Below are 12,322 nucleotides of genomic sequence, written 5' to 3' on the forward strand. Positions count from 1 at the left end.
TTTTTAAAATTGGAAAAAAAATGTATTAAAAATGAGCATGTCCATAAATAGTTTTATTCAACTATCATTAACGTGTAAAAATTAATAACATTAGCTTTGATACTACGCCTATAATTTGTCTCATAAAAATGTAAAGCCGGGTTAACTATGAATATAGTCGGTGTTAGGGTTGAGTGAGTTAAGTAATAGTTACACTCACAACACTAGAAAGATAAGGGGATTTTGCACGTAGAACATGCTCACTGCATTGTTGGATATGGATGAAGAGGGTGACATTAATTATAAGCTGGTTTATACACATATGCAAAAGCAATTCTGGGTGGGGATCCTGACCTTCCCCGTTTTCCAATTGTTTCCTGTCGTTGTCTTGGAATGAGATTACTTAGTTTTGTCCTGATCCTTGCCGGAGTTCCTTGGCTGGGAGGAAAACAGTCGAATGTATAGTTATAGTTTTGGGAGATGATATTTTTTTTTCCTTGTAAATCATCTCTCTGTCATGCATTGTATTATGTTTAGTTTACATATTGTATTATATGATTTGTAAACATTTGAGTGTATTCCTCTTAGTTGGGACCTGTGCTTTTATCTGGATGAGACTTTCATGTGATCTCAAACTAAGTACTTTGACGGTGTGCTGTTTGAATCTACATCTATTTACTATTTGAACCAATTCCCCTTTGTCTTACCTTTTCTTTTGTGCTTTAATTGTAATTCTAGAACATTTTACTATTCCATTTTCTTCCTTTTTACTGGCGCTGATATGACCTTATTGTGTTGCAAGCGCCGTAAAACTCTTAAAAACAAAACAAAAAAAAAACAACAAAAAACAAAACAAAACAAAAGCAATTTGACATTTTTACACGCTAAATTACTATTATATAACTATGTGTTGAAGTCAAGAATTTTATGTCACATTCAAGAGCAAAAACCACAAGCATGTTTAGTTATATTGCAATCTGTCAATCACAGCGGGGATAGTGACAAATTTTGAAAGAGCACTTGATATTTCGGCTTCGGAAATGCCGGAAAGAAGGAATGTAACTGTGACAATGGTGAAGACGCAAGGTCCTAAATTCTCACAGCAGCCAATGATGATGAAACCTTTGTTCGAATTATAACCAACCCCTCTCATATGCTTCTGACATCGCTGTGGAAAACAATATCTCAAGTCAGAAAATGTTAGGAAGACTTGCAACTGCTGAAATGAGAAGGTCTTCTGTGCAACCTCAACTACCACCACTACAACTACAATAAGTAATCACAACAATTACTACACGACTAATACTCCTACTACTACTACTACTACTACTACTACTACTACTACTACTACTACTACTACTACTACTACTACTACTACTACTACTACATGACGCCCATTATGCGATATTACATTGTTTTTTCGGACAGAGGCAACGCTGTTAACTGCCAGGTACTCATTTTACAATATTACAAGAGAGCTCATTGATAAGAAATCGGGGATTTTAATTAAATGAAGCTGAATTTTCCAAGAAAACGCAACAAACGAAAATAGGTACTTCCTGTTTACATATCCCGATATAGTCCGATTTCTATTTTGAAGCGAGGACGCCATTTTCGGATTTTTGCTCAACTATGGATTCCTCACTATCAACAAATGAACAATTTAAGGAAGGTTTTAATAAATATGTGAGAGAATACTGCGGGGGAGCATACAATAGTTACACGCTAGATTCAAAGAAAAGGGATAGAGTCTTGCAGTGCCTCAAAAATTCCAAGAATGAATCGAGTGCAAGATTCCGGTTTTGGGTGCGATCAAAAAATTTTAGAATCTTCCAGTCTGCAGACGGGCAAGAAATCCTTGCTATGCCTCCCAAACCGGGTGATCCAGACGATGTAAGTGTTCATATCTAAATGCGGACAACGCGTTTTATCTAGAAACCACAATCATGTTTACGCTGTCACAGCATATAGCGTCTTGTTCGCACGGCGCGAGCGAAGAGGAATGGCTGGACATTTTATCAGTTTATACGTTAAAAGGCTGCGGCTATTCGGACTCGAGTCTGAGTAAAAAAATTCAAATTGGGATGAGCTCACTAAAACCTATGTCGTTATAAAGTGCTTTTCAACATGATTCTAATGATACCATAAGTGTTAAATTCAGATAAGCAGAGAAAAGTTATGTTAGTTTAAAGGCTGAAAAATGGTCTTCTATTTGCCTTTGTTATTTATTGACGGTCTTTGTGACCTGAAACTGTTGCATTTCCGATAATAACCACCATTTGGATTTCAAAACGGGGTACTACCGCAAACTCGGGACCCAAATAATTTTGGGGGTTTGGGAGGGGGGAAACTTTTTTAGAAAATTTTTAAAGTCTAGTAGGAGGTTTTGGAGGGGAGAGACTTAAAAAAAAAAAGTTTCCCTCCTCCCAACCCCCAAAATTATTTGGGTCCCCGAGTTTGTGGTAGTGCCCAAAACTGGCCTAAAATGGCCATTAAGATTTGAGTAAGGATTTTGCTGGAACGAATTTCATGCTGCGGTATACAACTTTGCCCTGAATTTAATTTTATTAAAAACGTGCCGCCACTGAAATTTTTTCTAATTTTAAAATTATCCAAAGCTAAATTATAACCTATTTTATCCACAATCAAAAGATATACTAAATTGGCATTGATTTTAAAATAAACAACACCAAACGATAGAGCACTCTCGATTTTTCATCCTGTCACGATTTCTTCCATGATGAAATTTAATCATGATGTTTTTTTTGATTGATTTCTTGAATTTACCACTTTTTTAAGGGCAAAAATTTGTTGCGATTAACCAAAGTTTGTTGCAATTAACCGGTGACTTTTATATAGAATTAATTCCGTTTCTTGGGAAATGTTGCGATTAACCGAGTTGCGATTATCAGGAATGGACTGTACTATAAATCAATATGAATATAAACAATTTAATATTATACACTTTCTGTTTCTGTTTTGTATTGAAACAGTGTCATCCTTTTTCCAATTTGTTTTTTCTTTTGCTCAATACATATTTTTATTTATCATCCCCAGACTCTATTTCGACGAGTCGCTGTGATTGGTGAATTCTTTGACATAATCTATGCTGCTCATTCTGAAAATGGGCATGTTGGTCAAGCCCAAACATTCAGAGCTGTAAGTTTAATATAGTGCAGTCTTTTAAGTCAGACTTAGAAGTAATTACGGTGGAAACTGATTAAATTTTTAAAAATTTTAAAAAGAAAGGTTTAATAAATTTTTCAATTTAATTTAAAATACAAATCTTATAAAAACTCGAAAATCTGAAAATGCTCACCTTCATGTTACTGCTATTGGCCTATTGAAAAGAATTGCCTCTTTTTGGTGTTTTCAAAGCCAATATTTTTATTTTCATTTTGTAAAGGGCTTTAAACTTTCTTGACATAATTATCGTTCAGCTTAGACTGTTCCATTTAGCAATCCCTTTTTTAAAAGCTTCTTATTATTTGCAATAATTAAATTTTTGGACGAAGTCAGGAACTTTAGAAGGAACCCTTTATCAATGTCAACTCGACATGAACTGACTGGCATCATCAGGTAAGAGGAAGAATTTAGTCATAGTCATAGTATGAGTGAAAGAGAAGGATGGGGTTGTTAGGGTATTTGGTAAGTATTGATTACATACCACAATGCTCTCATAAAGAAAAATCTCTGACTATGAGGGTAGCCCAATTTGTTACAAATCAAGATCCTTATTACTAAGAAAGTACTCTAGTCAAGTCAAGGGGTATTGTCATAATTGTTGTTCGTCAAGCTTTGCATGTTGGAACACAAATGAATGTCAAATCGCACGTAATTGGTGATGTCTCATTACATCTACTTAACACGTATTATTTTAACTACTAGAAATTAGTGCCACAGATACACCTTCATCATTAGCATCATCTTTTTTTAGACTAGAGCTTTATTGTATAGAGGATATGGTGCAATATAAATAAACTTGATTATTATTTTTTTTAATTATCAGCAATCAGTAAGCATGCATGCTTGGGACCACTACTCAATAGCTGTGTAGTTGGATGTCTGTCTGAAAGTATATTGAAGGACTAGCTTGGTACTAGTGTCTAACCAACTTAGATTTAATCATCTAATAAACATTCATTATTCATCCCATAGGGGAAATTTGTCTTTAAGGTTTATTCCAAGGAAAGACTGGAATAACCCAGTCATCAGTCACAGTGCAGACTTTGCTTGGCGAGGTGACTGATCCAGGCCACACAACGCAGCAGGTATTCGACTCTCGTATTTTTCGGGTACAAAGGAAAGACCATGTTCCCAAAAATTTAAAAGGTAGTAGTTGCCCCTTTAGAACCATTAGCCCTAGGGGGGTTTTTTCCCCGGGTTTTTTAACATGAAATAGAAAAAAAGGGAATTTTTCTTGCCCCTTTGGAAGGACAATTGATACACAAAAATACTTTTTTACCAAAATTTTTAGACCAGCTCCCCCCAAAAAGGGGGGGGGGAAAAAGGGGGGGGAAAAAAATTTCGGCTTCCCCGGGATTTAATCTAAAAATTTCCCTTTGGTGTGAAGCATGCTCAAAAAATGAGCTATTGTTTCTAAATGGGAGCTGGGGCCTTAAAAAATTTTTTTGATCAAAACTTTTTTTATAGATTTTTTATTGCTTTTTTAAAAATCGGTTTTATTTCTTCAAAAAGTAGTAAATTTTCCCTGAAAAATTTTTTGGGGGCAAATTTTTTTTTTTTTTTAAAATTACCCCAGAAAAACCTGTTGCCTTGTCCCCCCCACTATCATCATCAAATTTTATCGAGATTTTTCCGTATGCCCCAAAAATCAATTTTTTAAAAAGAAAAAAGAAGATGATAATGAGAGAAATAATTTTTTTCAATATTCATGTGCCCCCAAATTTCTGGGTAAGGGAAAAAGAATTTAAAATAATGTTTAAAAATAAATTTAAAAATAAAAAAAATTTTAATAATAAAAATAATAAAAATAATAATAAAATTAAAAATGATGATGATGATGAGATGATGATATGAGATGAGATATGATGTTTTGATTTATGATGATGATGTTTTATAATAAAAATAAATAATGAAAAAGAAATAATAATAATAATAAAAAAAATAATAAAAAAAAAAAAAAGAATTAAAAAAAAAAAAAAAATAAAAAAATAATAATAAAAATAATATAATAATTAAAAAATAATAATAATTTAAAATAAAAATTTTAAAAATAAAAAATAATAAAAAAATAAAGTGTTCTTTTATAGCGCTAAAGTTTGAACCCCCAAACCCCCTTTTAAAAATTTTTTTTTTCAAACCTTTTAAAAACACTATCCGAGCCAAACAGACCACAAAAAGCGCACACACTAATTTTTGGGAAAATTTTACAAAAGAAATTGAAACCCAAAAAAATGGAATAAAAAAAAAAACGTTGATTTCTCATCAATAAAAAAAATGCTAGGTTCCCTTTTTTTTAAAAAGATTTTTTTGATTTTTTTAAATTTTAAAATGGGGAAAAAAGATTACCCCTTTTTTAATACCCTCTTTTCCCCCTAACTGATCACCTCTTTTTACGGAAAAATTTGGGGCACAATTTTGGACATAGGGAAAAGGAAAAAAAAATTTTCGGATTTGTTTTAAAAGAAATTTGGTCGTAGTTTTTGAGAGAAAAAAAAAAAAAAATTTTTTTTTTTTTTTAAATTACCGCAGTTATCAAAAAAAAAGGGGAAAAATTTTCCCCTTTAAAGGGTTTAAAAAGGGTTTTGTCAGTTCACGCCCTTGATAGGGTTAGTCGATTCCCCGCTTGGAAAAGGGGGAGGTCAACAACATTTTTTTTTTGTATTAAAAGGTTTGGGGAGATTCCCCAAATTTTTTTTTAAATTTTAATTTATTTTTTTTTTTTTTTTTGTTTTTTTTTAATTGGGGGAGTATTTACAATTGTCATTTTTTACTGTGAATTTTATGTTGGCTTTTGATTTTAAAAAGTTAAGTGGGGTTTTATGGTCACCAGTTTTTGGAATCGTGCCCAAAGTGACATTTTTTGAATTTTTGACCTCAGATGTGGTGATCTAAAATCAAAATCTTTTATTCAGTAAATTTTTTGGAAATAAAAATGTTTTCTTTTTCATTGGCCCAAAATGATTTATTAAAATTTTTTGAATTTGTTTCTTTTAAAAATTTATTAAGTTTTAAAAAATTTTGTGTGGGGTGTGTTGTGTGTTGTGTGTGTGTGTGTGTTGTGTGTGATATTAGGTTTAGGGGAGCTCAGTAAGGTTTTTTTAAAAAAAACTAAACATTACATTTTTTTCAGAAAAAATTTTTTATGTCTCGGACAATGTTTCACTTTTTTTTTGATATTGTTGTTTTCCCCCTTTTGAAAATGAAAAAAAAGTGTTTGTTGTGTGTGGTGTGTGTGTGTGTGAGAGGAGAGAGAGAGAGAGGGGGGAGAGAGAGAGGCATTTTTGTTGTCATCATTTAACGTGACCCCAATTTAAAAATACCCCCCTGTGTTTATTGATAAAAAAGCTAGTTTTTTAAAAACCCAAAAAAACACCCCCTTTTTTAAAAATTAAATTTTTTAAATTTTTTTAAATTGCGGACCAAACAGCTTTTTTTGGGAAAAGAAAAGTTTCGAACGAAATGGAAATGGGGAAGAGGCCTTTTACAATGGGGTAAGCCCTTTTTTCCATTCCCAGTCTACAAACCTTTTACCCCCAAATTTCAGTTTTAGCCATCCCCTTTTTTCCCCCAAAGCCACTGTTGGCTTAAATTTTTATCAAAAAAGGGGCAGTTACTGGCAACACCTTGAAGGGAAAAAATAACTATGAAAAATAGCTTTTTAAAAAACCCCCATTAAAATAAAACAAAAACTTACCACAGATATCTTGGGGCCAATTTTTCCCGACGACTGCAAAAGGCCTCTCACCCCTAATATTCGTGGGGGCGTTTTTGCTGCCTCTCAAAAAAACCCCTGTCATTCCTTCCACTGGCCCCGGTTTTTGTGCGGATGCAATTCGGGTTTAAGTTTTTCCTTTTTTTTTTAAAATTTTTGTTTTTTGGGGCCTTTTTGGGGCTGTTGGGAAAAGTTTTAATTTTCCCGGGGGGGTTAAAATTGGAAAAATTTTTGTTTTCCAAATGGGGCCAACTTTAAAAACAAGAAAAAAAAAACAGGAAAAAAAAAGCATAATTTTAAAATTTAAACCAAAATTTTTTGATTTTTGGCCCCTTTTATAACCCCCCAAGGGTTAAAATATGTCACCCCAAAAGCCCCCCCTCCCATTTCCAAAATTTTAAAAAAGGTTTGCTGTTGCCGGGGGCCCCCTTTTAAAGCGCTTTGAGCCCTTTGGGATATTGCGGTTTAAAAAAAGCTCAAATTTTTTTTTTTTTTTTTTTTTTATTTTTTTTTTTCCTTTTTTGTTTTTGCTTATTTTTTTTTATGCGGGGACCCCTCTCACAACCCCCTTGTTGAAACAAGTTTGGGGACAAGGAAGGGGAAAAAACCCTTTAAAAAGGGAAAAACTGTCAGGAAAACTAGGTGAAGCCCCGATATGGAAGCATCCCCCTGAAAACCCTTGAACATGTGAACCCCGAAGTGGTAAAAAAAAAAATGCTATTTTCTTTTCATTTGTGAAAAAAAATTTAAAAAGAAAAAACATTCAAAAACATATCCAAAACCATAAAATTACAGACCATTGTTGAAAAAATTTTAAAAATTTGGTTATTGTTTTGCCTTGGAAAAAAAAAAAGGGGGGATGAGTTTTACTTTAAATTTTTAGCCCCAAGCAAAAATCCCCTTTTACTACAAAAAACTTGAAAGTAACAGTTGTTTGCATTTTAAAAAAAAAATGAATTTGAAAATTTTGTCAAAATTTTTAAAGGGGGGGTTAAAATAACTTTTCTTATTGGGCCGCCCCCTTTGGGGGGCCCCAAAACCCGAGCAAAAAGCCCCCCCCATTCTGCCCCCTCTGGGCCCAAAAGGTAGCAGCCCCGGGGGTGGGCCCCTTCCCCCGTGTCTCTAGGACAGTCGTGTATTACAAATTGGGGTAATGAAAAGTTTTAAAAAAAAAAAAAAAATTATATTTTTTTTGATTTGTGTTTTTTTCAGAGGATAATGCAAAAATTTGCTGTTTTTAGCTCGAAAAAAAAAAAAACCCAGTTAAAAGGGGGAAAGAGAGTTTTAACAGTTTTGTGAGGAAAAAAATTTTGGGGTTTTTATTTGCGGGGCGGTCCAGCTTTTTCCCTTGGGGAAAAAATTCCCCGGGAATCCTTTGGGGCCCGTATACTGTTCTCGAGCCGGGGACCTCCCCCTAATTTCGATAAAAATTTTCATTGCCCAGATTTGTTATCGAAAAGCGGGGGTTTGGGGGCTCGTTTTTTTGGGTTTTTTTTTAAAATTTTTTTTTTTTATTTTTAAATTTTTTTTTTTTCCCTTTAAAATTAAAATTTTTTCCCCTTAAAATTTTTTAAAAATTTAAATATTATGTTGTTTTTTTTTTCCCATTACGATAAATTTTCCATAGCAGAATAAATTGGGGTGGGGAGAAAAACCGGGCTGCTTAGTGCTCCCTTTTTCCCGTTTTACAGATCGTCGAAATTTTTACAAATTAAAGGGAAAAATTTCGGGGCATTTAAAAATTTGGGAAAAAAAATTACGGTTTTTTTTTTCACAAAAAATTTGGGTTTTTTTTTGGGAGAAAAAAAAAAAAATTTTTTTTTTTTTTAATTTTCCGCAGTTAAACAAGAAATAAAAAAAATTTCCCCCTTTAAAATTTTAAAGGATTTCTAGTTCCGTATGTTTTTAATCGTTTTCCAGCTGTAAGGGGGGGGATCAACATTTTTTACGTTAGAAGGTTTAGCGCAGTTTTTGTTTTTTTTTAAAATTTGGGGGGAGTTTACTTTAAAATTTTCATTTAAAATGATAAAAATTTTTTGTTGGGGACGGGTTTTGAATGTTAAAATAGACGGGAAAAAATTGTTTTGATAAATTATGGGTTTTAAAACTGTTACGGTTTTAGGTACCGTACGGGGCCCCTCGCACATTGTTACGGGTTTTTCCCCCTTTTTCAACAAAGCAAGATAAAAGAAAAAAAGAAAAATTTTGGGTGAGAAAAGGGGGTTTTTTAAAAAAAAAAAAATTTACCAAAAAAAGCCATTTATATCTCTCTTTTTTTTTAGTGTACTAAATTTTAGTTTTGTAGGGGGGGGGCACCCCTTTAAAATCTGCCCCGGGCGACCCGGGGAAATTAGTTTTAGTATCGTATGGGGGGGTCAAAATTTCAGATCTGTTTGCGTCGACCCCGGTAGATAGTGTTTTATTTGTATGGTGGGGTCCACTTTCAGTTGTTTCCGGCGACCATGGAATATAGTAGATTAAAAGTATGGTGGGGGGGCCCCCTTTAGATCTGTGCGTGAGCCAAGGTAGTAGTGTAGAAGTATGTAGGGGGGGTCACCTTTCAGATCTGTGCCCTGGCATGGTATATTTTAGTAGTATGTATGGTGGGGTACATTTTTAATCTGTCGCGGGGCCCGGATTTTAGTAGGGAGTAGTAGTTGGGGGGGTCACACGTCAGATCTGTGCGTGAGCCTGGATAGTTTTGGTGTTTTATCGTAGGGGGGGGTCCCCTTTTTAGATTTTGTTTGCCCCAAACCCCTGGATAGTAGTTAGTTAGTATGGGGGGCACACTTCAGATCTGTCCCCGGGGGCCAAAGGTTTGTAGTAGAGTATATGTGGGGGGGGGGGGCACTTTCAGATCGTCGCGTGACCCCTGGATTTTAGTAGAGTAATCGTTGGGGGGTTTACCTTTTTAATCTTCGCGTGACCCCTGGATAGTAGTTTTTGTAGTATCGTATGGGGGGGAAAACCCTTTTAGTTTTGTCGGTCGACCCCAAAAATTTGTATTAGTGTATGTATGGGGGGTCCCCTTTTTAGACGTCGGTCGACCCCTGGAAGAAGTAGTAGTTTTCGTATGGGGGGGGACACTTTAAAACTGTCGCGCGACCCCCGGGGAAATAGTTTTGTAGTATGTAGGTGGGGTACACTTTTAAACTGTCGCGCGACCCCTGGAATAGTGTTTGTAGTTTTGTATGGGGGGGGCCACTTTCAGTCTGTGCTGGGGCCAGGGGTGTTTTGTAGTGTATTTATGGTGGGGTAAAACTTTATCTGTCAGTCGACCCCAAAGGGGTTTTTATTTATCTTCACATTTGTGAAAAGGTTTCTAACCCCCTTTGTTGGAAAAAAGGACAGGGAAAACAAAGGGTTCTACATTTGGGGGGGTTTTGGCATTTGGGCATTTTTTGATTTTTTGGGCCCATTTGTTAAATTTTCGGCTGTTTTTGCCAAAGTCTGGGCGACCTTTTTTCAGCCCCCAAAATTTCCCCACCAAGCGGGGCCCCGGTTTTCCCTTTGGGGGGTCCCTTTAAAAAATTTTGGGCCCCCTTTTTAGGGATTATTTCCCCTTCTTTTTCCATTCATCAGGGGATGCTGTAAAGTGTCTCTTTTAAGCCCCGGTAGTGTGAGGGGGGGTTAAAAGTTTTTGGGGGGCGGAAATTTTCCCCGGGTTTTTTCCCGGGAAATGGAAGCTTTTGACAGAAAAATTTAATTTTTATAGTGGACATTTTAAATTTTTTTCAGGAATCTATTTAAAATTTTAAAAAAATTTTTCCCCGATAGAATAAAAAAAAATAAAAAGGTAAACCCCCTTTTTTCCGTGTTAACCACTCAAACCCAACCCGATATATCCGGTTTGTTTCCCCGGGGGGGTTTTTTTACCCATCCCCATTTTTTAAATTTTTTTTGAGACCCAAAATTTGGGGGATATAAAAACTTTAATTTTTTTTGTTTTTTCTGTTAATGATGTTAAAAAAACTATAAAAATACTATCATCTTTATTTCGTTTTTTTCCCAAATTTTTAAAAGTGAAAAAAACTCTAGGATTGAGTGAGTTAAGAAGAAGGGGGAAAATGTTCAAACTCCCGACCTAAAAATTCCTGGATTTCGTAACACCCTAGTAAAACTCTTTAAAACAGGAGGGACAAACTCATTGACGTCATGCAATGCCAGTCAAAAAATCAAAAACAAAAGAGGGCCCCAAAAAAAGGAAAAACCCTTTATATACTCTCCCAAGAAGGCAATTTGACATGTAAAATTTTGACTTTCACTGATCGCTTGCTAGTAAGATTGACTAAAAAAAATATCAATTTCTGAAACACGAAGGGAAGAAGTCTTTCAAAAGGGAAACCCGGGTTTAAACTGAAAAGAGCACGGTCCGTATTTTTCACTTTTTGGGTGGCAATAAGAAAAATTGGAGATGAAGAGGGGTTTTTTTAAAAAATTTTGAGCTAAAAAAAAAGAAATTGACCCTTTATATAGCGCAATACCCTTTAAATGTGCTCAAAGGCTTTGGGGGGGGGCCCCCTTTGGTCCGCAACATGTGGGAAAGGGCCCCCCGCCGGGGGGGAAAATTTAAAAATTTTTTTTGGAAAAAAAAAAACGCTGAAAAGGGGGGTATTTTTTTTAAAACCCCTGAGTAGGGAGGAATGGAGAAAAAAGTTTTTCCCAAGGCTAAACTATGCGCGAGCGCGGGGTTAAACCCCCCCCTTTTAAAATCGAAAGCGGGTTTTAAAATGCCCCACATAGCCCACTTTTGGTTTAAAAATTTTTAAAACCCTCTGTGTTATAAGTTCAATTTTTTTTTTTTTTCGCTTTACAAAGAATTCTAGTTTCAAAAGAAGAAAATTGAAATTGGTTCAGCTCCCCTTTTTTGCGGGCAAAAAACGAAGGAGGGTTGCTAAAAAAGGGTTAAAAAAAAATTTTGGCCCCTCGGGGCCCTGGGGTGCACAGGTAGGTGTTTTGATCAAAACCCATTTGTTTTTAAATTTTTTTGTTTTTTCGGGGGGCTGAAAGTCCCCCTTTTTAAAAGGAGTTTTCCCCCCTAAATTAGGTTTTTCCCCCCGCCCCCCCCCCTAAAAATTTCCCCCCTTTTTTTTTAAATTTTTTTTAAAAATGAAAAAAAACACTCACCAAGCCATACAAAAACATCCCTTTTAAAATTTTAAATTACAACCCAACGCTTTCTCATTCCTACACCCCCAAAACAAAAAACCCCCCCCCATTTTTCCCAACCCCACATATCATCTCACATCCCCTAAATTTTCCCAAAAAATCACCCCAACCCCACCATGCTACCTACCACCGATGAAAACCCCCTACCCCAAAACAATTTTTTTAAAAACCAAAATATCCCCTCCTCCCAACACCCCCCCATAAATATATACTACCCCCCCCCACATCGTCCCTCCCTTTTTTTACTGCAAAAACCACTTACCCCCTTGATACTAT

General features: G+C 35.2%; 1 protein-coding gene across 1 annotated transcript in view; it reads left to right on the plus strand.

Annotated features, from left to right (window-relative positions):
- The first annotated feature begins 1,581 nt into the window (after window positions 1-1,581).
- LOC144966951 (uncharacterized) overlaps window positions 1,582-12,322 on the plus strand; it is a 28,159-nt gene continuing 17,418 nt past the window's right edge. Inside the window, exons 1-4 of the mRNA XM_078903645.1 lie at window positions 1,582-1,872; window positions 3,037-3,138; window positions 7,963-8,027; window positions 10,460-10,467. Coding sequence (XP_078759771.1) covers window positions 1,612-1,872; window positions 3,037-3,138; window positions 7,963-8,027; window positions 10,460-10,467 — 436 coding nt within the window. The 5' untranslated portion in view covers window positions 1,582-1,611. The remainder of the gene's footprint in view (window positions 1,873-3,036; window positions 3,139-7,962; window positions 8,028-10,459; window positions 10,468-12,322) is intronic.

Source organism: Berghia stephanieae, chromosome 3 (genome assembly GCF_034508935.2).
Source record: "Berghia stephanieae isolate SIO BIC M18660-M18661 chromosome 3, UCSD_Bste_1.3, whole genome shotgun sequence".
In the NCBI taxonomy this organism is placed as follows: domain Eukaryota; kingdom Metazoa; phylum Mollusca; class Gastropoda; order Nudibranchia; family Aeolidiidae; genus Berghia; species Berghia stephanieae.